At 48.6% G+C, this 24,960-nt stretch overlaps 1 protein-coding gene across 1 annotated transcript; it reads left to right on the plus strand.

Annotated features, from left to right (window-relative positions):
* The first annotated feature begins 403 nt into the window (after positions 1-403).
* TTLL5 (tubulin tyrosine ligase like 5) lies at positions 404-23,596 on the plus strand. Its single transcript, XM_063440337.1, has 24 exons — positions 404-551; positions 3,510-3,616; positions 6,124-6,206; positions 6,285-6,391; positions 6,731-6,861; positions 7,059-7,141; positions 8,269-8,338; positions 8,500-8,584; positions 8,663-8,764; positions 8,965-9,056; positions 9,954-10,061; positions 10,146-10,227; positions 10,327-10,388; positions 11,957-12,036; positions 12,225-12,365; positions 13,328-13,419; positions 13,499-13,561; positions 14,098-14,213; positions 15,044-15,221; positions 15,503-15,599; positions 16,624-16,770; positions 17,145-17,239; positions 20,017-20,132; positions 23,370-23,596. Exons 1-24 carry the CDS (start codon positions 547-549, stop codon positions 23,453-23,455), a joined length of 2,328 nt encoding a protein of 775 aa, XP_063296407.1. The 5' UTR covers positions 404-546; the 3' UTR covers positions 23,456-23,596.
* Positions 23,597-24,960: the final 1,364 nt, after the last annotated feature.

Genomic DNA, 24,960 nt, shown 5'->3' on the forward strand with positions numbered 1-24,960 from the left:
TATATATTATTATATGATACACAGGGCTATATATATATATATATTATTATATGATACACAGGGCTATATATATATATTATTATTATATGATACACAGGGCTATATATATATATATTATTATATGATACACAGGGCTATATATATATATATATATATATATATATTATTATATGATACACAGGGCTATATATTATTATATGATACACAGGGCTATATATTATATTATATTATATTCCAGCCCTCTCATACTGACTCCCACCCCATTCTCCCTATTGGCTATACTGGCAATATGACGATAGAGATCTAAACACCAGAGACTAATGGCCACCGGTACACCTGCTCCCCGGTGATTAGAACTGGCCTGATTGGCCGCCATTTTCTCGGAGATCAAAGTGTCATTTTGGGTCAGTTTGCTCCACAAAAATGGCTCCAGGTTAATGACATGGGGGAGGTGCCTGGCGTTTCCATGGTTACTTCTCGTAGCGTTTCTGATGGGTAGAGAGCAGAGCCGGTGGTGACCCAGAAAGCCCAGAGCAAGAGGAGTCCATGGGGTGAGACCTTCATATTGTGTCTGTCTGTCTCTGTATAGTGTCACCCTGTGATCAGTGTCTCTGTATAGTGTCACCCTGTGATCAGTGTCTCTGTATAGTGTCACCCTGTATATAGTGTCACCCTGTATATAGTGTCTCTGTATAGTGTCACCCTGTGATCAGTGTCTCTGTATAGTGTCACCCTGTGATCAGTGTCTCTGTATAGTGTCACCCTGTGATCAGTGTCTCTGTATAGTGTCACCCTGTGATCAGTGTCTCTGTATAGTGTCACCCTGTATATAGTGAGTCTGTATAGTGTCACCCTGTGATCAGTGTCTCTGTATAGTGTCACCCTGTATATAGTGTCTCTGTATAGTGTCACCCTGTATATAGTGTCTCTGTATAGTGTCACCCTGTATATAGTGTCTCTGTATAGTGTCACCCTGTGATCAGTGTCTCTGTATAGTGTCACCCTGTGATCAGTGTCTCTGTATAGTGTCACCCTGTGATCAGTGTCTCTGTATAGTGTCACCCTGTGATCAGTGTCTCTGTATAGTGTCACCCTGTATATAGTGAGTCTGTATAGTGTCACCCTGTGATCAGTGTCTCTGTATAGTGTCACCCTGTATATAGTGTCTCTGTATAGTGTCACCCTGTATATAGTGTCTCTGTATAGTGTCACCCTGTGATCAGTGTCTCTGTATAGTGTCACCCTGTGATCAGTGTCTCTGTATAGTGTCACCCTGTATATAGTGAGTCTGTATAGTGTCACCCTGTGATCAGTGTCTCTGTATAGTGTCACCCTGTATATAGTGTCTCTGTATAGTGTCACCCTGTATATAGTGTCTCTGTATAGTGTCACCCTGTGATCAGTGTCTCTGTATAGTGTCACCCTGTATATAGTGTCTCTGTATAGTGTCACCATGTGATCAGTGTCTCTGTATAGTGTCACCCTGTGATCAATGTCTCTGTATAGTGTCACCCTGTGATCAATGTCTCTGTATAGTGTCACCCTGTATATAGTGTCTCTGTATAGTGTCACCCTGTGATTAGTGTCTCTGTATAGCGTCACCATGTGATTAGTGTCTCTGTATAGCGTCACCATGTGATTAGTGTCTCTGTATAGCGTCACTATGTGAGCAATGTCTCTGTATAGCGTCACCATGTGAGCAATGTCTCTGTATAGCGTCACCATGTGAGCAATGTCTCTGTATAGCGTCACCATGTGAGCAATGTCTCTGTATAGCGTCACTATGTGAGCGATGTCTCTGTATAGTGTCACCACATGATCAGTGTCTCTGTATAGCGTCACCATGTGAGCAATGTCTCTGTATAGCATCACCATGTGAGCAATGTCTCTGTATAGCATCACCATGTGAGCAATGTCTCTGTATAGCGTCACCATGTGAGCAATGTCTCTGTATAGCGTCACCATGTGAGCAATGTCTCTGTATAGCGTCACCATGTGAGCAATGTCTCTGTATAGCATCACCATGTGAGCAATGTCTCTGTATAGCATCACCATGTGAGCAATGTCTCTGTATAGCGTCACCATGTGAGCAATGTCTCTGTATAGCGTCACCATGTGAGCAATGTCTCTGTATAGCGTCACCATGTGAGCGATGTCTCTGTATAGCGTCACTATGTGAGCGATGTCTCTGTATAGCGTCACTATGTGAGCGATGTCTCTGTATAGCGTCACTATGTGAGCGATGTCTCTGTATAGCGTCACTATGTGAGCGATGTCTCTGTATAGCGTCACTATGTGAGCGATGTCTCTGTATAGCGTCACTATGTGAGCGATGTCTCTGTATAGCGTCACTATGTGAGCGATGTCTCTGTATAGCGTCACTATGTGAGCGATGTCTCTGTATAGCGTCACTATGTGAGCGATGTCTCTGTATAGCGTCACTATGTGAGCAATGTCTCTGTATAGCGTCACTATGTGAGCAATGTCTCTGTATAGCGTCACTATGTGAGCAATGTCTCTGTATAGCGTCACTATGTGAGCAATGTCTCTGTATAGCGTCACTATGTGAGCAATGTCTCTGTATAGCGTCACTATGTGAGCAATGTCTCTGTATAGCGTCACTATGTGAGCAATGTCTTTGTATAGCGTCACTATGTGAGCAATGTCTCTGTATAGCGTCACTATGTGAGCAATGTCTCTGTATAGCGTCACTATGTGAGCGATGCCTCTGTATAGCGTCACTATGTGAGCGATGTCTCTGTATAGCGTCACTATGTGAGCGATGTCTCTGTATAGCGTCACTATGTGAGCAATGTCTCTGTATAGCGTCACTATGTGAGCAATGTCTCTGTATAGCGTCACTATGTGAGCAATGTCTCTGTATAGCGTCACTATGTGAGCAATGTCTCTGTATAGCGTCACTATGTGAGCGATGCCTCTGTATAGCGTCACTATGTGAGCGATGTCTCTGTATAGCGTCACTATGTGAGCAATGCCTCTGTATAGCGTCACTATGTGAGCGATGCCTCTGTATAGCGTCACTATGTGAGCGATGTCTCTGTATAGCGTCACTATGTGAGCGATGCCTCTGTATAGCGTCACTATGCGAGCAATGTCTCTGTATAGCGTCACTATGTGAGCAATGTCTCTGTATAGCGTCACTATGTGAGCAATGTCTTTGTATAGCGTCACTATGCGAGCGATGTCTCTGTATGGCGATAGTGCTCAGAATAAGTGTTACATCTCTGTCCTGACCACTGTCCCCTGCCTGCACACTGTGGGACCAGTCAGGAGGGATTCTCTGACCGTCAAGTAGACTGGTTCCCTTAAGCGTCTCCATGGTGACCTGGCACTGTGGATTTGTCAATCCTTAGTATTAAGTAAATCTCTTTAGGTAATCTCTCCTAATTGGGAGTATCTTCCCTTCTGTACTGCATTGTACCACTTGCTTAAGTGCTAACTAAATGATAAATCTGATCAGTGATTCCCATCACATTCTCTCCCCCCAGGGAATACCCGTGCACGCTGTGGACTGGGAGGTTTTCCAGGGTACCAGTCCTGAGATTTCATGCAGAAGCAGTTGTAACCAAAGATTCATCACTGCGCAAGGTGGGAGGTATGTACAAAACTAAAACAATCCATCTCTTCTACAATGTCCTAACTCCCACCTGTGCACCCATACCCATAATGCAGCGTGCCCAGCTTCTCAGCCATGCTTACCCAAAATGCAGCGTGCCCAGCTTCTCAGCCATGCTTACCCATAATGCAGCGTGCCCAGCTTCTCAGCCATGCTTACCCATAATGCAGCGTGCCCAGCTTCCTAGCCATGCTTACCCATAATGCAGCGTGCCCAGCTTCCCAGCCATGCTTACCCATAATGCAGCGTGCCCAGCTTCTCAGCCATGCTTACCCATAATGCAGCGTGCCCAGCTTCCCAGCCATGCTTACCCAAAATGCAGCGTGCCTAGCTTCCCAGCCATGCTTACCCAAAATGCAGCGTGCCCAGCTTCCCAGCCATGCTTACCCATAATGCAGCGTGCCCAGCTTCTCAGCCATGCTTACCCATAATGCAGCGTGCCCAGCTTCCCAGCCATGCTTACCCATAATGCAGCGTGCCCAGCTTCTCAGCCATGCTTACCCATAATGCAGCGTGCCCAGCTTCCTAGCCATGCTTACCCATAATGCAGCGTGCCCAGCTTCCCAGCCATGCTTACCCATAATGCATCGTGCCCAGCTTCTCAGCCATGCTTACCCATAATGCAGCGTGCCCAGCTTCCCAGCCATGCTTACCCAAAATGCAGCGTGCCTAGCTTCCCAGCCATGCTTACCCAAAATGCAGCGTGCCCAGCTTCCCAGCCATGCTTACCCATAATGCAGCGTGCCCAGCTTCCTAGCCATGCTTACCCATAATGCAGCGTGCCCAGCTTCTCAGCCATGCTTACCCATAATGCAGCGTGCCTAGCTTCCCAGCCATGCTTACCCAAAATGCAGCGTGCCCAGCTTCCCAGCCATGCTTACCCATAATGCAGCGTGCCCAGCTTCTCAGCCATGCTTACCCATAATGCAGCGTGCCCAGCTTCCCAGCCATGCTTACCCATAATGCAGCGTGCCCAGCTTCTCAGCCATGCTTACCCATAATGCAGCGTGCCCAGCTTCCTAGCCATGCTTACCCATAATGCAGCGTGCCCAGCTTCCCAGCCATGCTTACCCATAATGCAGCGTGCCCAGCTTCCTAGCCATGCTTACCCATAATGCAGCGTGCCCAGCTTCTCAGCCATGCTTACCCATAATGCAGCGTGCCCAGCTTCCTAGCCATGCTTACCCATAATGCAGCGTGCCCAGCTTCCCAGCCATGCTTACCCATAATGCAGCGTGCCCAGCTTCCCAGCCATGCTTACCCATAATGCAGCGTGCCCAGCTTCTCAGCCATGCTTACCCATAATGCAGCGTGCCCAGCTTCCCAGCCATGCTTACCCATAATGCAGCGTGCCCAGCTTCCCAGGCATGCTTACCCATAATGCAGCGTGCCCAGCTTCCCAGCCATGCTTACCCATAATGCAGCGTGCCCAGCTTCCTAGCCATGCTTACCCATAATGCAGCGTGCCCAGCTTCCCAGCCATGCTTACCCATAATGCAGCGTGCCCAGCTTCCCAGCCATGCTTACCCATAATGCAGCGTGCCCAGCTTCCCAGGCATGCTTACCCATAATGCAGCGTGCCCAGCTTCCCAGCCATGCTTACCCATAATGCAGCGTGCCCAGCTTCCCAGCCATGCTTACCCATAATGCAGCGTGCCCAGCTTCCCAGCCATGCTTACCCATAATGCAGCATGCCCAGTTTCCCAGCCATGCTTACCCATAATGCAGCGTGTCCAGTTTCCCAGCCATGCTTACCCATAATGCAGCGTGCCCAGCTTCCCAGCCATGCTTACCCATAATGCAGCGTGCCCAACTTCCCAGCCATGCTTACCCATAATGCGTCGTCTCCAGCTTCCCAGTCATGCTTACCCATAATGCAGTGTGCCTAGCTTCCCAGCTATGCTTACCCATAATGCAGCGTGTCTAGCTTCCCAGCCATGCTTACCCATAATGCAGCGTGTCCAGCTTCCCAGCCATGCTTACCCATAATGCAGCGTGTCCAGCTTCCCAGCCATGCTTACCCATAAGGCAGTGTGCCTAGCTTCCCAGCCATGCTTACCCATAATGCAGAGTGTCCAGCTTCCCAGCCATGCTTACCCATAATGCAGCGTGCCCAGCTTCCCAGCCATGCTTACCCATAATGCAGCGTGTCCAGCTTCCCAGCCATGCTTACCCATAAGGCAGTGTGCCTAGCTTCCCAGCTATGCTTACCCATAATGCAGAGTGTCCAGCTTCCCAGCCATGCTTACCCATAATGCAGCGTGTCCAGCTTCCCAGCCATGCTTACCCATAATGCAGCGTGTCCAGCTTCCCAGCCATGCTTACCCATAATGCAGCGTGTCCAGCTTCCCAGCCATGCTTACCCATAATGCAGCGTGTCCAGCTTCCCAGCCATGCTTACCCATTATACTGTTTTCTCCCCTTGACACTTTCACAATGTGCCCATACTTCCTCTCACACGATTCGTGTCCCCCTCTCTCTGGCAGAACGCTACCACCTGTCCTATAAGATGGTTCACACGGACAGTCGCCTGATCCGCGATATTCTCTCCGCTCACGGCTTCCAGGAGGTACATAGAATTATAGGAACATTTTTGGGCATTTTCTTTCCTAGAGTTTATGATCCATCATTGTCTCTGCACCCACAGGCCCAAGCCAACAGCAAAAACGTCAACCTCCTGTGGACAGGAACCCACGTGAAATCCTATCACTTAAGGAACCTCTCCAGCTTCCAGAAAATCAACCATTTCCCCCGGCAAGTGGATAGAATGGGGGCTGCATTGTGATTACTTAGAACAGATAACAACAGGGCTATTCACTAACATGACAATTATAGAGAATTCAAAAAGTTTCCAGTTTAAGGCCAAAGTTGCAGAACTTGGAGAATTATTCAAGTTCGGCCTTTTATTTGAAATTCACAATTCCCACTTTAGTAACTAACTCTGAAAGTGTAGCTTGTCACCTACAGCAATGGAGCTCACACAATGTTACCATGAGATTAGGAATTCCCTGGCCAGGCCTGCAATGCTATCTTCACATTATACACCAGGGGCAGAAATGGGATGCTTTGTAACTCCTCATCAACATCTTTCAGATCTTACGAGTTGACCCGGAAGGATCGCTTGTGCAAAAATATCCAACGCATGCAACAGAAACATGGGATCCACAAATTTAACATCCTCCCCCAAACATACATATTACCTGGAGAGTACCAGGACCTGTGCAGTGAGTATTAACCTAATGAATACATCTGCTGCCCTCCATGTAATCTCGCACAGTATTAAATGACAGTACTGCACATTTCCAACAAATACCAGGAACCTGCAGCCATTGTGCGTACCCTGCTCTGTAGTTTGGGGAATTCCTTCTGTAAAAGGTTTTGATAAGTTCCCTGTAATAGCAGTTTTTCCATTTTCCCCCAGACGCTTTGTCTAAGGATCGAGGTTTTTGGATTGTGAAGCCAGTCTCTTCCTCGAGAGGCCGCGGAATTCATCTTATTAATTCAGTGAGTGACGCATGTCCCTGGGACCAGTCATACTTATTGTGGATTACTCTGCCTGTTCATTATCCCCCCGCAGTGTCCTTGGCGACTTTCCTCTCACTATCCCCCCGCAGTGTCCTTGGCGACTTTCCTCTAACTATCCCCCCGCAGTGTCCTTGGCGACTTTCCTCTAACTATCCCCCTGCAGTGTCCTTGGCGACTTTCCTCTAACTATCCCCCTGCAGTGTCCTTGGCGACTTTCCTCTAACTATCCCCCCGCAGTGTCCTTGGCGACTTTCCTCTCACTATCCCCCCGCAGTGTCCTTGGCGACTTTCCTCTCACTATCCCCCCGCAGTGTCCTTGGCGACTTTCCTCTCACTATCCCCCCGCAGTGTCCTTGGCGACTTTCCTCTCACTATCCCCCCTGCATTGTCCTTGGCGACTTTCCTCTCACTATCCCCCCTGCAGTGTCCTTGGCGACTTTCCTCTAACTATCCCCCCGCAGTGTCCTTGGCGACTTTCCTCTCACTATCCCCCCGCAGTGTCCTTGGCGACTTTCCTCTCACTATCCCTCCTGCAGTGTCCTTGGCGACTTTCCTCTCACTATCCCCCCGCAGTGTCCTTGGCGACTTTCCTCTCACTATCCCCCCGCAGTGTCCTTGGCGTCTTTCCTATCACTATCCCCCCGCAGTGTCCTTGGCGACTTTCCTCTCACTATCCCCCCGCAGTGTCCTTGGCGACTTTCCTCTCACTATCCCCCCGCAGTGTCCTTGGCGACTTTCCTCTCACTATCCCCCCGCAGTGTCCTTGGCGACTTTCCTCTCACTATCCCCCCGCAGTGTCCTTGGCGACTTTCCTCTCACTATCCCCCCGCAGTGTCCTTGGCGACTTTCCTCTCACTATCCCCCCGCAGTGTCCTTGGCGACTTTCCTCTCACTATCCCCCCGCAGTGTCCTTGGCGACTTTCCTCTCACTATCCCCCCGCAGTGTCCTTGGTGACTTTCCTCTCACTATCCCCCCGCAGTGTCCTTGGCGACTTTCCTCTCACTATCCCCCCGCAGTGTCCTTGGAGACTTTCCTCTCACTATCCCCCTGCAGTGTCCTTGGCGACTTTCCTCTCACTATTACACTGTACTTTCTCCTCACACAGCCCTCTCAGATCAGCATGGAGGAGAACATCTTGGTATCGAAATACATTAGTAATCCGCTTCTAATTCAAGGTACGAATATGGTGGCAACATGTAGCGTGGGATTACTATGGTAAAATCTGCCTCGTGCCTTCCTGATGATTAGTTAAAATGAGAGACGCTGTGGTTATAAAGTTTGAAACCATTTCAATGGTAACATCTCCCGGGTCGCTATGTTTTGTTTTTACCTACAGGATATAAGTTCGATATTCGCCTCTATGTGCTGGTCACCTCATACGAGCCTTTAATCATTTATCTTTACGAGGAGGGACTCACCAGGTAAGGGCCCCTCAGGGGTGCACCCATAATACAATGCAAACACCCAAACACACGCCTAAACATCACTTTCCCCATCAGGTTTGCCACTGTGAAATATGACCAGACCGCCAGGAACATGAAAAACGACTTCATACATCTCACCAACTACAGTGTGAACAAAAAGAGCAGGGACTATGTGAGGTATTGAGCGCGCTGCGGAAACGGGGGGAAAAAATACAATATCAGCATTCAGACAAAGAGTGCGGACTGGAAACCACTCTCCAATCCCACCATAACCACAGTTTGGCTGGATTACCCTGAATGTCGCAGTAATGGGTTCCATTCACTGAGTGTATTAATGGAGATTCAGTTCAGAGTTTATAGCTGTATTTTTGTTGCAGTTGTGATGACCCAGAAGTGGAGGATTATGGGAACAAGTGGAGTATGAGTGCAATGCTGCGTTATTTGAGGCAGGACGGTACAGACACAGTCGGTGAGTAGGCGTATAGCAGTGTGGATTATTGGACTGTTTAAGGGCTAAGCAGAGATCATGAGAATCTGAATAGTAAAATTGATAGCATTAAAGCACCAGCGTTGTCGCTGTGTAGCATTTGGGGAGTGAAGCTCTCCCTCTGAACACATTTGCCTGCTTGAGCTAGAGGTTTAGAGTATTTGCCCAGGACTGGCTGAGCTGGAAGCATCTCGTCCGTAAAAGCTGAGGATCACCCCATTATATGGAGGAGAGAATAGTCTGGTTATGGTAGAAGACAACTCTGTTAAGAGAATAGACATGGTAATCTGCTGCTCTGCAATCCCATTATATCATGACAGTCCAGGCATATTATCTGTCCTGAGAGGGTTAATATGGTGAGTCACTTCGTATGGGACAAGCTGCAGGATCTGAAGGATTGCACAGGAGCCAACATCAAGACACAGCAGTGAATTGATCATATTAAAGCAGCAACATTTCTATATATAAAATGCAAAAAAACTATTTCGAATTGTGATGTAAAGTGAAATCAAACTGAATACTGCACATCCCCTGTCTTGCTGCATCCAATACATTTCATATTTTCATCCAATTACTCCTATTTATTCCCACGGCAGAATTTACACCTCAAAATAGTGAGATTAGTCATTTATTAAACATCCCCAGACAAACCCCGTGTGGCTCTGCCCCAATCAGATTTTCTCCGCCATCCCTAGGCGTCAGAGTCACAGACAGCGTTTGGGCTTTTTGGAAGGAGTGTGATGTGTATTGAGGTTAGGGAATCAGGTGAAATCGGTTTCTATCTCAAAGTGGAGATACTTTTATCTTCCTGCCAATACATAATCCACTCTACAGCCGCACTGTTAGACAGCTGACTCCCTCTCATTGCTCATTTTTCAGCTCTCATGTCCCAGATAGAGGATCTGATCACAAAGACGGTCATTTCAGCAGAAGGATCCATCGCCTCAACGTGTCGATCACTAATTGCTCACAGAGGGAACTGCTTTGGTGAGTCCCAAGCCCACATTGCTCTGCCCTTCCTCTAGCTCTCAGACACGGACCTACTAACCCAGATATCCCCACTGCCCTCAGAGCTGTACGGGTTTGATGTGCTCGTTGATGAGAAGCTGAAGCCATGGCTGCTGGAAGTGAATCTGTCTCCATCTCTAGGTTGGTGAGTATTGTGCTCAGTGCTGTACACAGCCTTACTGTGGGCTCAGTCATGCTGGAAGATTTTTGTTGTAACACCCTTGCTGTCCTATCTTTCCTGCAGTGATGCTCCTCTGGATTTAAAAGTTAAGGCAAGTGTCATCTCAGATATGCTGACACTAATTGGTGAGTACGACACTAGCAACACCCTATCCATTGAATAGCACACATTGGGTGTACAGTGGGTCAGTATACTGTGTGCTGTACAGGTTGGGTACACAGTCTGGGGCAATGGGTCAGTATACTGTGTGCTGTACAGGTTGGGGGTAATGGGTCAGTATACTGTGTGCTGTACAGATTGGGGGAATTGATCAGTATACTGTGTGCTGTACAGATTGGGGGAATGGGCCAGTATACTGTGTGCTGTACAGGTTAGGGGTAATGGGTCAGTATACTGTGTGCTGTACAGGTTGGGGGGTAATGGGTCAGTATACTGTGTGCTGTACAGGTTGGGGGTAATGGGTCAGTATACTGTGTGCTGTACAGATTGGGGGTAATGGGTCAGTATACTGTGTGCTGTACAGATTGGGGGAATGGGTCAGTATACTGTGTGCTGTACAGATTGAGGGAATGGGTCAGTATACGGTGTGCTGTACAGATTGAGGGAATGGGTCAGTATACGGTGTGCTGTACAGATTGAGGGAATGGGTCAGTATACTGTGTGCTGTTCAGATTGGGGGAATGGGTCAGTATATTGTGTGCTGTACAGATTGGGGGGAATGGGTCAGTATACTGTGTGCTGTATAGGTTGGGTACACAATGCATTGGTCAGTATACTGTGTGCTGTACAGGTTGGGGGTAATGGGTCAGTATACTGTGTGCTATACAGGTTGGGGGTAATGGGTCAGTATACTGTGTGCTGTACAGGTTGGGTACAGAATGCATTGGTCAGATTACCTGGTGCTGTACAGATTGGGGGAATGGATCAGTATACTGTGTGCTGTACAGATTGGGGGTAATGGGTCAGTATACTGTGTGCTGTAAAGGTTGGGTACACAATGCATTGGTCAGATTACCTGGTGCTGTACAGATTGGGGGAATGGGTCAGTATACTGTGTGCTGTACAGATCGGGGGAATGGGTCAGTATACTGCGTGCTGTACAGATTGGGGGTAATGGGTCAGTATACTGTGTGCTGTACAGATTGGGGGTAATGGGTCAGTATACTGTGTGCTGTACAGATTGGGGGTAATGTGTCAGTATACTGTGTGCTGTAAAGGTTGGGTACACAATGCATTGGTCAGATTACCTGGTGCTGTACAGATTGGGGGAATGGATCAGTATACTGTGTGCTGTACAGGTTGAGGGAATGGGCCAGTATACTGTGTGCTGTACAGATTGGGGGAATGGGTCAGTATACTGTGTGCTGTACAGATTGGGGGAATGGGTCAGTATACTGTGTGCTGTACAGATTGGGGGAATGGGTCAGTATACTGTGTGCTGTACAGATTGGGGGAATGGGTCAGTATACTGTGTGCTGTACAGATTGGGGGGAATGGGTCAGTATACTGTGTGCTGTACAGATTGGCGGGGAATGGGTCAGTATACTGTGTGCTGTACAGATTGGGGGGAATGGGTCAGTATACTGTGTGCTGTATAGGTTGGGAACACAATACATTGGTCAGTATACTGGGTGCTGTACAGATTGGGGGGAATGCTCAAGCAGTTCTTTTTTACGGTTTTCTATTTTGTCAGGTGTGGAATGTCGGGATCCCCACCAGATGCATGAAAAAGAAAGCTCTACACCTTATGAAAACCCTATCCAGAGATATACAGTGAGCGAGCCCATTACTATATACCTTAACACTGGGTATTCCCAAAGGGGGGCTGTGAGGTTTGTTGTTATGAGGGGGAGGGGGCAGTATTGCTTAAGATTTATTTTTACTCATTGTTAGCGTCGTCTTCTCTGTATGGGACACAAGGAAAGTGTTTGTTTTTATAAGTTCTTTGTCTCCGCCCACAGCGCCAGCACTCAGCCACAGGTAACGGCATTGGACTGCAGCGCCAGCTCTCAGCCACATACAAAAGCACTGAAGTGCTGGCAGGGCGCAGAGCAAAGAGTGCAGGAACAAGCAGTTCCACCCAGGGATTGTCCCAAGAGGAGGTAAGTACCTACCAAGAATGGAATAAACACCCAGCACTATTTACATTCCATTGGAAATTCAAAGTGAATTTTACATTGAAGGCCAAAGTAGACTAACTTAAAGCATAGCTGAATTTTTCCCATTCAGCTATTGTGGCCTGAAATATAAAATTCACTTGGAATTCCCAACAATGCTAGTAATCAATTAGATAGAGCCCCCGAAGCTGTATAGCAGTATGGATAGACGCTGGTTATAGATAGAGCCCCGGAAGCTGTATAGCGGTATGGATAGACGCTAGTTATAAATGTTATTTAATTCATGTTAATGTAACACACATAATGCTTCCATAGAGGTATAAGAATATATATATGACACATACCGATTCCTGCTGCCAGGTGAATCTGCAGTTAGACCGGTAGAGGATTCGCAGGATACTGTGGACTATCTCCATTCTAATACAGTAAAATATAAAAACTCAGCAGCTGTCTCTATCTGCTATACACCACTCTCAACTCGTATAAAGTCAAAGTGTGTGATCTCCCAGTAAGGAACCTCGTTATACCATCACACCTGGATCAAATCTTCCACCCCTGCAATCCCCCTACACAGGATTAACCCCTGATATCCCAAACACAGCATCTCATCTAATGTGCCAAGCATTCTTAATAAATATATTATCAATGGATGTCTGCAACATAGGCTACAGCGCAGTCTGCTTATATATAATGTTATAGAGACAGCAGCAGGAACTATACATACAGTATTTGTTTATTTTTGAATATGATAATATAAACAGGTAGAAGTAATACAAGGAATTAATTTTCCACAAACTCCCACGTTTATCTGTGTGTACACTCTATCAAGTAGAAACACAATGAAAGCTGGGGGACTAAAGATCTAATAAATGCTTATTAAATGTTAGCAATGAGTAATTTATTGTATGTTCCCCTGGAGACTGGCTTAACGTGACCATCTTCCTCAGATGAGGATACTGCAGCGGGTGAGGGAGGAGGAAGACAGGAGAGGGGGATTTATTCGGATATTCCCCAGACATGATACATGGCAGCTGTATGGGTGAGTGGGCACTCCGATGAAGGCCGATAGATAATCATGTGGGATTGTGTGTAAAATGTAAGATGTTTTTCTTTTACAGACCTTTCCTGGAAAATAAAACCTCCCTGAATTACATGCTGGCATCTCAGCTCTTCACTGACAGGTGAGTGTGGCCCCTAGGTTGGGTTCTGTGCCACCTGCTCTTCACTGACAGGTTAGTGTGGCCCCTGGGTTGGGTTCTGTGCCACCTGCTCTTCACTGACAGGTTAGTGTGGCCCCTGGATTGGTCTCTGTGCCACCTGCTCTTCACTGACAGGTGAGTGTGGCCCCTGGGTTGGGCTCTGTGCCACCTGCTCTTCACTGACAGGTTAGTGTGGCCCCTGGGTTGGGTTCTGTTCAACCTGCTCTTCACTGACAGGTTAGTGTGGCCCCTGGGTTGGGTTCTGTTCCACCTGCTGTTCACCGACAGGTTAGCGTGGCCCCTTGGTTGGTCTCTGTGCCACCTGCTCTTCACTGACAGGTGAGTGTGCCCCCTGGGTTGGGTTCTGTGCCACCTGCTCTTCACTGACGGGTTAGTGTGGCCCCTGGGTTGGTCTCTGTGCCACCTGCTCTTCACTGACAGGTGAGTGTGGCCCCTGGGTTGGGTTCTGTGCCACCTGCTCTTCCGATTCTCATATTCCTGTGTTATTACTCCTTCAGGCCACAAGCAAATGGAAAGGGCGTTATTAGCCCCACACTGCACGCAGCCTTGTATGAGCGCAGGCTGGAGCCATTGCTGTCACGCAGAGCGCGGCCCTGTGGGATACACAGGCCAGGTAAAAACATGTCATTGTGATAGGTTATAGTAATATTTTCTGAATGCCCGTTCAGTACTCTGATTGTATACTGGATGCCAATGTTCCCTTGCTGGCACCATGTGGTTACTGCTCCACTGTCTTTTTCTGCTGCTTCTCTCTATGCCAGTCTCTGCCAGCGCTGTGTTCTTTATCTGTTACATTCTATGCCAGTCTATGCCAGCGCTGCATTCTTTATATGGTACATTGTATGCCAGTCCCTGCCAGCACTGTGTTCTTTATCTGTTACATTGTATGCCAGTCTATGCCAGCACTGTGTTCTTTATCTGGTAGATTCTATGCCAGTCCCTGCCAGCACTGTGTTCTTTATCTGTTACATTCTATGCCAGTCTATGCCAGATCTGTGTTCTTTATCTGTTACATTCTATGCCAGTCTATGCCAGCTCTGTGTTCTTTTTCTGTTACATTCTATGCCAGTCTATGCCAGCTCTGTGTTCTTTCTGTTACATTCTATGCCAGTCTATGCCAGCGCTGCATTCTTTATATGGTACATTCTATGCCAGTCCCTGCCAGCACTGTGTTCTTTATCTGGTACATTATATGCCAGCTCTGTGTTCTTTATCTGGTAGATTCTATGCCAGTCCCTGCCAGCGCTGTGTTCTTTATCTGTTACATTGTATGCCAGTCCCTGCCAGCGCTGTGTTCATTATCTATTCCATTCTATGCCAGCTCTGTGTTCTTTATCTGGTACATTTTATGCCAGTCTATGCCAGCACTGCGTTCTTTATCTGGTAGATTCTATGCCAGTCCCTGCCACCACTGTGTTCTTTATCTGGTACATTTTATGCCAGTCTCTGCCAGTGCTGCTCAAGACCCCAAGGAAATGGAAAAAGAAGTTGAGGATCCTGCCAAGCACAAAGAGCAAGATGGAGATCAAAGCTGTGTCATACCCTCTCTCAGTGGAAACACAAATGAACAACATTCTCGCTTCAACCTGTTAGTGGCCATGAAGGAAGGTGCAAACCTCAGGTATGTATGTTGATATGGACAATGGTGTATGTAGATGACATTAATAATTTTAAGTGTGTCGATCTCCACCTGATGATCACCTCTTCGCATGATCATGTGATATCTGTCTGAACTCTATCTTTAATACAGAGTCTAATCTTGTTTAATTGTATATTTGTTTTGCGCAGTAAGGCCCAGTCATTATTCATTGTAATTTCCTGTTTGTGTAAAATGGTGTATATGGATTTGGGCGGTAAAGTCTGGACATTGCTCACATTGTAACTGTGTTTTGTGTCGTACAGTAAGTCCCAGGCCCGTCTCGTCTTCTCCTGCAATCTCCAACGAGTAAAGAGTCGCCTGCAGACCGATCAGCACTTACCAAATGAAGACGAACGATTGGTGAGTGATACGTACAGGATTCAATAATAGTATATGTAGGAGCACACAACACCGAAAAGGGAAATATTGAATGGGTGCAAATGTTGAGCCTGACCACTTTCCCTAGTGGTCAAAAATATAAACTACAATTATCTAATGCAAACCATGGTATACGTAAATGTAAATCTTTAATTTCTTTACATAAATGTTCACGTCCCAAACAGTATTTATATCTGATAAGCATTCAGTATAAGACATCTTTCATATATCATCAAAATTAATTCAACAGGCAAAAAAACGACACTCAATCTTTACACAGTGTTACCTCCACCAATTCTGACGTAGCAAAGAATTAATTTGATATATGTAAGACGTCTTATACTGAATGCTTATCAGATATAAATATTGTATTTCACTTGAGAACATTTATGTGCTCGGTGTCCCTCTCCCTCCAAGAGGCGACGGTGACATTCTTGCTCGGTGTCTCCCTCCAGGAGGCGATGGTGACATTCTTGCTCAGTGTCTCTCTCCAAGAAGCGATGGTGACGTTCTTGCTCGGTGTCTCTCTCCCTCCAGGAGGAGGCGGTGACATTCTTGCTCGGTGTCTCTCTCCCTCCAGGAGGAGGCGGTGACATTCTTGCTCGGTGTCTCTCTCCCTCCAGGAGGTGACGGTGACATTCTTGCTCGGTGTCTCACTCCCTCCAGGAGGCGACGGTGACATTCTTGCTCGGTATCCCTCTCCCTCAAGGAGGTGACGGTGACATTCTTGCTCGGTGTCTCTCTCCAGGAGGCGACGGTGACATTCTTGCTCGGTGTCTCTCTCCAGGAGGCGACGGTGACATTCTTGCTCGATGTCTCTCTCCAGGAGGCGATGGTGACATTCTTGCTCGGTGTCTCTCTCCCTCCAGGAGGCGACGGTGACATTCTTGCTCGGTGTCTCCCTCCAGGAGGCGGCGGTGACATTCTTGCTCTGTGTCTCCCTCCAGGAGGCGGCGGTGACATTCTTGCTCGGTGTCACTCTGTATCTGTGTCTCACTCCCTGCAGGAGCTGGTGATAAGGTTCTTGAAGCGGGCAGCCAGTAATTTACAGCAGTCACTGCATATTTCTTCCCCTGGCCGTTCTGTCCCATTGCTGGAGAGACGCCGCCTGCTAGCCAAACAGCTGGGAGATTTCATCCACTTTTATAACCAGGTAACATTTTATGTCATAGTTAGTTCTCGTATTATTTCTCATATTTAAATTTGGATAAATGTCTTTCCCAAGTTTTTCTGCTGCTTACAGACCTCATCTCAACTCATTTCTGCATGTACTCCCATCTCTCCTGTATTTCCTCTACATGTACCCCCGTCTCCCCTGTATTCCCTCTGCATATACTCCCATCTCTCCTGTATAACCTCTACGTATACGCCTGTCTCTCCTGTATTCCCTCTGCGTATACTACTGTCTAAACTCCATCTACTTACACTTTCACCTCTCCAATATTCCCATTGTATGTACTCCCGCCTCCCTATATTCACAAAGCATCCTGCTTAGCCCAAACGTTGGCTACTTTTTCTGTTTTCTAGGAAACACTGCATATGGCAGTGACTGAGGAGAGATCTGACCGTCAAGGCCAAGAGGTGAATCAGGTGGATTTCCAGGCTTTTTTAGCTGATGCCAGGTAACCGGGAATAGCGATCCTGAGAATTTACATCTTACTGTGTGTGCAGGTTCTCTCTGTGTGCTGCATGGTGTGCGCAGGTTCTCTGTGTGTGTGCTGCATGGTGTGCGCAGGTTCTCTCTGTGTGTGCTGCATGGTGTGCGCAGGTTCTCTCTCTCTGTGTGTGCTGCATGGTGTGCGCAGGTTCTCACTGTGTGTGCTGCATGATGTGCGCAGGTTCTCACTGTGTGTGCTGCATGATGTGCGCAGGTTCTCACTGTGTGTGCTGCATGATGTGCGCAGGTTCTCACTGTGTGTGCTGCATGATGTGCGCAGGTTCTCACTGTGTGTGCTGCATGATGTGCGCAGGTTCTCTCTCTGTGTGTGCTGCATGGTGTGCGCAGGTTCTCTCTCTCTGTGTGTGCTGCATGGTGTGCGCAGGTTCTCTGTGTGTGTGTGTGTGCTGCATGGTGTGCGCAGGTTCTGTGTGTGTGTGTGTGTGTGTGCTGCATGGTGTACGCAGGTTCTCTCTGTGTGTGCTGCATGGTGTGCGCAGGTTCTCTCTGTGTGTGCTGCATGGTGTGCGCAGGTTCTCTCTGTGTGTGCTGCATGGTGTGCGCAGGTTCTCTCTCTGTGTGTGCTGCATGGTGTGCGCAGGTTCTCTCTCTGTGTGTGCTGCATGGTGTGCGCAGGTTCTCTGTGTGTGTGTGTGTGCTGCATGGTGTGCGCAGGTTCTGTGTGTGTGTGTGTGTGTGTGTGCTGCATGGTGTACGCAGGTTCTCTCTGTGTGTGCTGCATGGTGTGCGCAGGTTCTCTCTGTGTGTGCTGCATGGTGTGCGCAGGTTCTCTGTGTGTGTGTGTGCTGCATGATGTGCGCAGGTTCTCTCTGTGTGTGCTGCATGGTGTGCGCAGGTTCTGTGTGTGTGTGTGTGCTGCATGGTGTGCGCAGGTTCTGTGTGTGTGTGTGTGCTGCATGGTGTACGCAGGTTCTCTCTGTGTGTGCTGCATGGTGTGCGCAGGTTCTCTGTGTGTGTGTGTGCGCTGCATGGTGTGCGCAGGTTCTCTCTGTGTGTGTGTGTGCTGCATGGTGTGCGCAGGTTCTCTCTCTCTGTGTGCTGCATGGTGTGCGCAGGTTCTCTCTCTCTGTGTGCTGCATGGTGTGTGCAGGTTCTCTCTCTGTGTGTGTGCTGCATGGTGTGTGCAGGTTCTCTTTCTGTGTGTGCTGCATGGTGTGCGCAGGTTCGCTCTCTGTATGCTGCATGGTGTGCGCAGGTTCTCTCTGTGTGTGCTGCATGGTGTGCGCAGGTTCTCACTGTGTGTGCTGCATGATGTGCGCAGGTTCTCACTGTGTGTGCTGCATGATGTGCGCAGGTTCTCACTGTGTGTGCTGCATGATGTGCGCAGGTTCTCTCTCTGTGTGTGCTGCATGGTGTGCGCAGGTTCTCTCTCTGTGTGTGCTGCATGGTGTGCGCAGGTTCTCTCTCTGTGTGTCCTGCATGGTGTGCGCAGGTTCTCTCTCTGTGTGTGCTGCATGGTGTGCGCAGGTTCTCTCTGTGTGTGCTGCATGATGTGCGCAGGTTCTCTCTGTGTGTGCTGCATGGTGTGCGCAGGTTCTCTCTCTCTGTGTGTGCTGCATGGTGTGCGCAGGTTCTCTGTGTGTGTGTGTGCTGCATGGTGTGCGCAGGTTCTGTGTGTGTGTGTGCTGCATGGTGTACGCAGGTTCTCTCTGTGTGTGCTGCATGGTGTGCGCAGGTTCTCTCTGTGTGTGTGTGTGTGCGCTGCATGGTGTGCGCAGGTTCTCTCTCTGTGTGTGTGTGCTGCATGGTGTGCGCAGGTTCTCTCTCTCTCTGTGTGCTGCATGGTGTGCGCAGGTTCTCTCTCTCTGTGTGCTGCATGGTGTGTGCAGGTTCTCTCTCTGTGTGTGTGCTGCATGGTGTGTGCAGGTTCTCTTTCTGTGTGTGCTGCATGGTGTGCGCAGGTTCGCTCTCTGTATGCTGCATGGTGTGCGCAGGTTCTCTCTGTGTGTGCTGCATGGTGTGCGCAGGTTCTCTCTGTGTGTGCTGCATGGTGTGAGCAGGTTCTCTCTCTGTGTGTGCTGCATGGTGTGAGCAGGTTCTCTCTCTGTGTGTGCTGCATGGTGTGCGCAGGTTCTCTCTCTCTGTGTGTGCTGCATGGTGTGTGCAGGTTCTCAGTGTGTGCGCAGGTTCTCTCTGTGTGTGCTGCATGGTGTGTGCAGGTTCTCAGTGTGCGCAGCATGGTGTGCGCAGCATGGTGTGCGCAGGTTTTATCTGTGTGTGCTGCATGGTGTGCGCAGGTTCTCTCTGTGTGTGCTGCATGGTGTGCGCAGGTTCTCTCTGTGTGTGCTGCATGGTGTGCGCAGGTTCGCTCTCTGTATGCTGCATGGTGTGTGCAGGTTCGCTCTCTGTATGCTGCTCTGTGTGTGTGCTGCATGGTGTGCGCAGTTTCTCAGTGTGTGCTGCATGGTGTGCGCAGGTTCGTTCTCTGTATGCTGCATGGTGTGTGCAGTTTCTCAGTGTGTGATGCATGGTGTGCGCAGTTTCTCAGTGTGTGATGCATGGTGTGCACAGGTTCGCTCTCTGTATGGTGTGTGCAGTTTCTCAGTGTGCGCAGGTTGTGTGCGCTGTATGTTGTGCGCAGGTCCGCGATGTGCGCTGCATGGACCCTATGAGCTGGAGAATGCACAGGGAGTTATTCTGTGGGGCTCCTCTTAGTTAATGATTGTCAGGGAGGTGATATTTGCCGGGTGTGCACCATTTATGGAATTATCTGTTTCTCAGTGAGAGTGAATTGGAAGAAGTCGTAACATTTTACATACTTAAAAATAAATCTGCCAGTGTCTTTGTGCGGACAGAGAACAGCGCCAACTGCAGAGATCCAAGAAGACGGCAGAACAGTGAGTGATATTACATTTATGGCTTCTGATACCAGTCTGCACAGCTTGTGCCCAGCTCCACCGGGCCAGCCTGCTCAATACCAGCTCTGCTTTCTAAAGCCAGTCTGCTCAGTATCTGCCATGCTCCCCGATGCCAGTATGTTCGCTCAGTATCTGCCATGCTCCCCGATGTCAGTCTGCCCAGTATCTGCCATGCTTCCCGATGCCAGTCTGCTCAGTATCTGCCATGCTTCCCAATGCCAGTCTGCTCACTCAGTATCTGCCATGTTCCCCGATGCCAGTCTGCTCAGTATCTGCCATGCTTCCTGATGCCAGTCTGCTCAGTATCTGCCATGTTCCCCGATGCCAGTCTGCTCAGTATCTGCCATGCTTCCCGATGCCAGTCTGCTCAGTATCTGCCATGCTTCCCGATGCCAGTCTGCTTGGTATCTGCCAGGCACCCCGATGCCAGTCTGTTCACTCAGTATCTGCCTTACTCCCCAATGTCTGTCTGCTCAATATCTGCCATGTTCCCCTATGTCAGTCTGATCGCTCAGTATCGGCCATGCTTCCCGATGTCAGTCTGCTCAGTATCTGCCATGTTCCCAGATGCCAGTCTGCTTAGTATCTGCCATACTCCCCGATGCCAGTCTGCTTGCTCAGTATCTGCCATACTCCCCGATGCCAGTCTGCTCGCTCAGTATCTGCCATACTCCCCGATGCCAGTCTGCTCGCTCAGTATCTGCCATACTCCCCGATGCCAGTCTGCTCGCTCAGTATCTGCCATGCTCCCCGATGCCAGTCTGCTAGGTATCGGCCATGCTCCCCGATGCCAGTTTGGTCAGTATCAGGAATGCTGCCGATGCCAATCTGCTCAGTATCGGCCATGCTCCCCGATGCCAGTCTGCTCAGTATCGGCCATGCTCCCCGATGCCAGTCTGCTCAGTATCGGCCATGCTCCCCGATGCCAGTCTGCTCAGTATCGGCCATGCTCCCCGATGCCAGTCTGCTCAGTATCGGCCATGCTCCCCGATGCCAGTCTGCTCAGTATCCGTCATGCTCCCCTATGTCAGTCTGCCCAGTATCTGCCATGCTTCCCGATGTCAGTCTGATCGCTCAGTATCTGCCATGCTTCCCAATGTCAGTCTCCTCAGTATCTGCCAGGCTCCCCGATGTCAGTCTGTTCACTCAGTATCGGCCATGCTCCCCGATGCCAGTTCGCTCAGTATCGGCCATGCACACAAATGCCAGTCTGCTCAGTATCTGCCATGCTCGCAAATTCCAGTCTGCTCAGTATCTGTCATGTTCCCAGATGCCAGTCTGCTTAGTATCTGCCAGGCTCCCCAATGCAAGTCTGCTCACTCAGTATCTGCCATGCTCCCCGATGCCAGTCTGCTCGCTCAGTATCTGCCATACTCCCCATTGTCAGTCTGCTCAGTATCTGCCATGCTCCCCGATGCCAGTCTGCTCGCTCAGTATCTGCCATACTCCCCGATGTCAGTCTGCTCAATATCTGCCATGCTCCCCTATGTCAGTATGCGCCATGCTCCCTGTCAGTCTGATCGCTCAGTATCTGTCATGCTCCCCTATGTCAGTCTGCCCAGTATCTGCCATGCTTCCCGATGTCACTCTGATCGCTCAGTGTCTGCCATGCTTCCCGATGTCAGTCTGATCGCTCAGTATCTGCCATGCTTCCCCATGTCAATCTCCTCAGTATCTGCCATGCTCCCCGATGCCAGTCTGCTAGGTATCGGCCATGTTCCCCGATGCCAGTCTGCTTAGTATCTGCCATGCTCCCTGATGCCAGTCTGCTTAGTATCTGCCATGCTCCCCGATGCCAGTCTGCTTAGTATCTGCCATGCTCCCCGATGCCAGTCTGCTTAGTATCTGCCATGCTCCCCGATGCCAGTCTGCTTAGTATCTGCCATGCTCCCCGATGCCAGTCTGCTTAGTATCTGCCATGCTCCCCGATGCCAGTCTGCTTAGTATCTGCCAGGCTCCCCAATGCAAGTCTGCTCGCTCAGTATCTGCCATGCTCCCCGATGCCAGTCTGCTCAATATCTGCCATGCTCCCCGATGCCAATCTGCTCAGTATCGGCCATGCTCCCCGATGCCAGTCTGCTCAGTATCTGTCATGCTCCCCTATGTCAGTCTGCCCAGTATCTGCCATGCTTCCCGATGGCAGTCTGATCGCTCAGTATCTGCCATGCTTCCCGATGTCAGTCTCCTCAGTATCTGCCATGCTCCCCGATGCCAGTTCGCTCAGTATCAGCCATGCTCCCCGATGCCAGTCTGCTCAGTATCTGTCATGCTCCCCTATGTCAGTCTGCCCAGTATCTGCCATGCTCCCCGATGCCAGTCTGATCGCTCAGTATCTGCCATGCTTCCCCATGTCAGTCTGCTCAGTATCGGCCACGCTCCCCGATGTCAGTTTGCTCAGTATCTGCCATGCTCCCTGATGCCAGTCTGCTCAGTATCTGCCATGCTCCCTCATGTCAGTTTGTTCGCTCAGTATCTGCCATGCTCCCCGATGCCAGTCTGCTCAGTATCTGCCATACTTCCCGATGTCAGTCTGCTCAGTATCTGCCATGCTCCCCGATGTCAGTCTGCTCAGTATCTGCCATGCTCCCCGATGTCAGTCTGCTCAGTATCTGCCATGCTCCCTGATGCCAGTCTGCTCAGTATCTGCCATGCTCCCTCATGTCAGTTTGTTCGCTCAGTATCTGCCATGCTCCCCGATGCCAGTCTGCTCAGTATCTGCCATACTTCCCGATGTCAGTCTGCTCAGTATCTGCCATGCTCCCCGATGTCAGTCTGCTCAGTATCTGCCATGCTCCCCGATGTCAGTCTGCTCAGTATCTGCCATGCTCCCCGATGCCAGTCTGCTCAGTATCTGCCATGCTCCCTCATGTCAGTTTGTTCGCTCAGTATCTGCCATGCTCCCCGATGCTAGTCTGCTCAGTATCTGCCATGCTCCCCGATGCCAGTCTGCTCAGTATCTGCCATGCTCCCCGATGCCAGTCTGCTCAGTATCTGCCATGCTTCCCGATGTCAGTCTGCTCAGTATCTGCCATGCTCCCCGATGTCAGTCTGCTCAGTATCGGCCATGCTCCCTGATGTCAGTCTGCTCAGTATCTGCCATGCTCCCCGATGTCAGTCTGCTCAGTATCTGCCATGCTTCCCAATGCCAGTCTACTCAGTATCTGCCATGCTCCCCGATGCCAGTTCAATGAGCTCAGTCACTGTGTTGGATTTCAGGTATCCCAGCCACTCGCTCAAACTCTGAGAAGCAGCAGCCAGTGTTGTCTAATCGCTATGCAAACTGCCGTCTCCCGGTAACGTAATTTTCAATGGTGGTAATTGGTCTACATCCTCAGACATCCCAGGATACATTCTGCCGCACAGCTTCATCGTCCCTGGAATGTCCGCCAATAGGTGCAAGATGGGATCTTCATTTACAGTCCAAAAAAATAAATATAATTGGTAAACCCTATCTATTTCCATTGCATTATTTCCAGCAGTGATGATAAACTCAGTAAGGGAATTCTGTATAAAGACCATGGGGGCAACCAGGAATCCAAACCGCGGGGTCTAGATGGAGATTCCTGCTGGTTAAAGAATAAAATATTGTAATATTAATAGAATTCAGAATGAGACATTCGCAGCAATAATACAGGTGGTGCACATTCTACTGATGCTATTTAATAAACAATTACATCCGATAATATAGAGGATATATAAGAGCGCTAAAAGGCATTCAAATGGGTTAAAAAATAAGAAGATAACTAAATTATATTTTAAAAAGTATATTAATAAGCAGGCTGCACACAAGTGCCAAACACCCTTAACACATAGTCAATATAAAAAGTGGAGCGCAGCGATAGATAGAAAATAATAAATACATTTATATACTTATATATTTGTTCTTACTCCAAGTTGGTGGAATTCATATGCAAAGAAAAAGTAAACAAACAATAGTGTAATCCTGTCATATGCAGTAATAATATAAATGCTAATTATCTTAATTAATGTGGAGATCCTCACTCCTATCACTCTCATCCAGTGATAGCATAAAATCACAGAGGCTGTGTAATACTTACCATCATCAAAAATGGATTAACACAAAATATAAAATATGACAAAATGGATCAAATCGGGGTATGAGAATGACTGCCTCTTACTAGATAAAAGTTAGTGAGTATATGCAGCACATCTGCCGCTACTCACGAAAGCTCAGTCAATGTATAGGATGTAGTCTCCGTTCCCGCTGTGCAGCTCCGTCTCCGGAACACTTCAGTTTAAATCTGCCGCGGACTTCCTTGTCTCCGCCCACCGTCTGGGGTCACTTTGCACGTCTACGCGTTTCGCCTATGGCTTCATCAGGACGTGAGTGGTAATACACACAATCTTTTAACTCCTTAAGGACACATGACGTGTGACATGTCATGATTCCCTTTTATTCCAGAAGTTTGGTCCTTAAGGGGTTAAAAAAGAAACTTTTATGGGCAAAGTAGTGATTGGTCCCTCAATAAGTCCAAAATTTACATATGTCCAGACTACGATCAACATTTTTGCACAGGAGTATTTAACCCTTAAAGTGCTCTCACATAAATACAATGAATAACGTACTATACAACAGGTAAAAACAAATGCATAGCAATTCATATACATAGTATGCATAAACCATATTCCAAAAATCCTGATAGTAAGTATTACACAGCCTCTGTGATTTTATGCTATCACTGGATGAGAGTGATAGGAGTGAGGATCTCCACATTAATTAAGGTCATTTGCATTTATATTATTACTGCATATGACAGGATTACACTATTGTTTGTTTACTTTTTCT

This window comes from Pelobates fuscus, chromosome 13 (assembly GCF_036172605.1).
Source record: "Pelobates fuscus isolate aPelFus1 chromosome 13, aPelFus1.pri, whole genome shotgun sequence".
Taxonomy (NCBI): domain Eukaryota; kingdom Metazoa; phylum Chordata; class Amphibia; order Anura; family Pelobatidae; genus Pelobates; species Pelobates fuscus.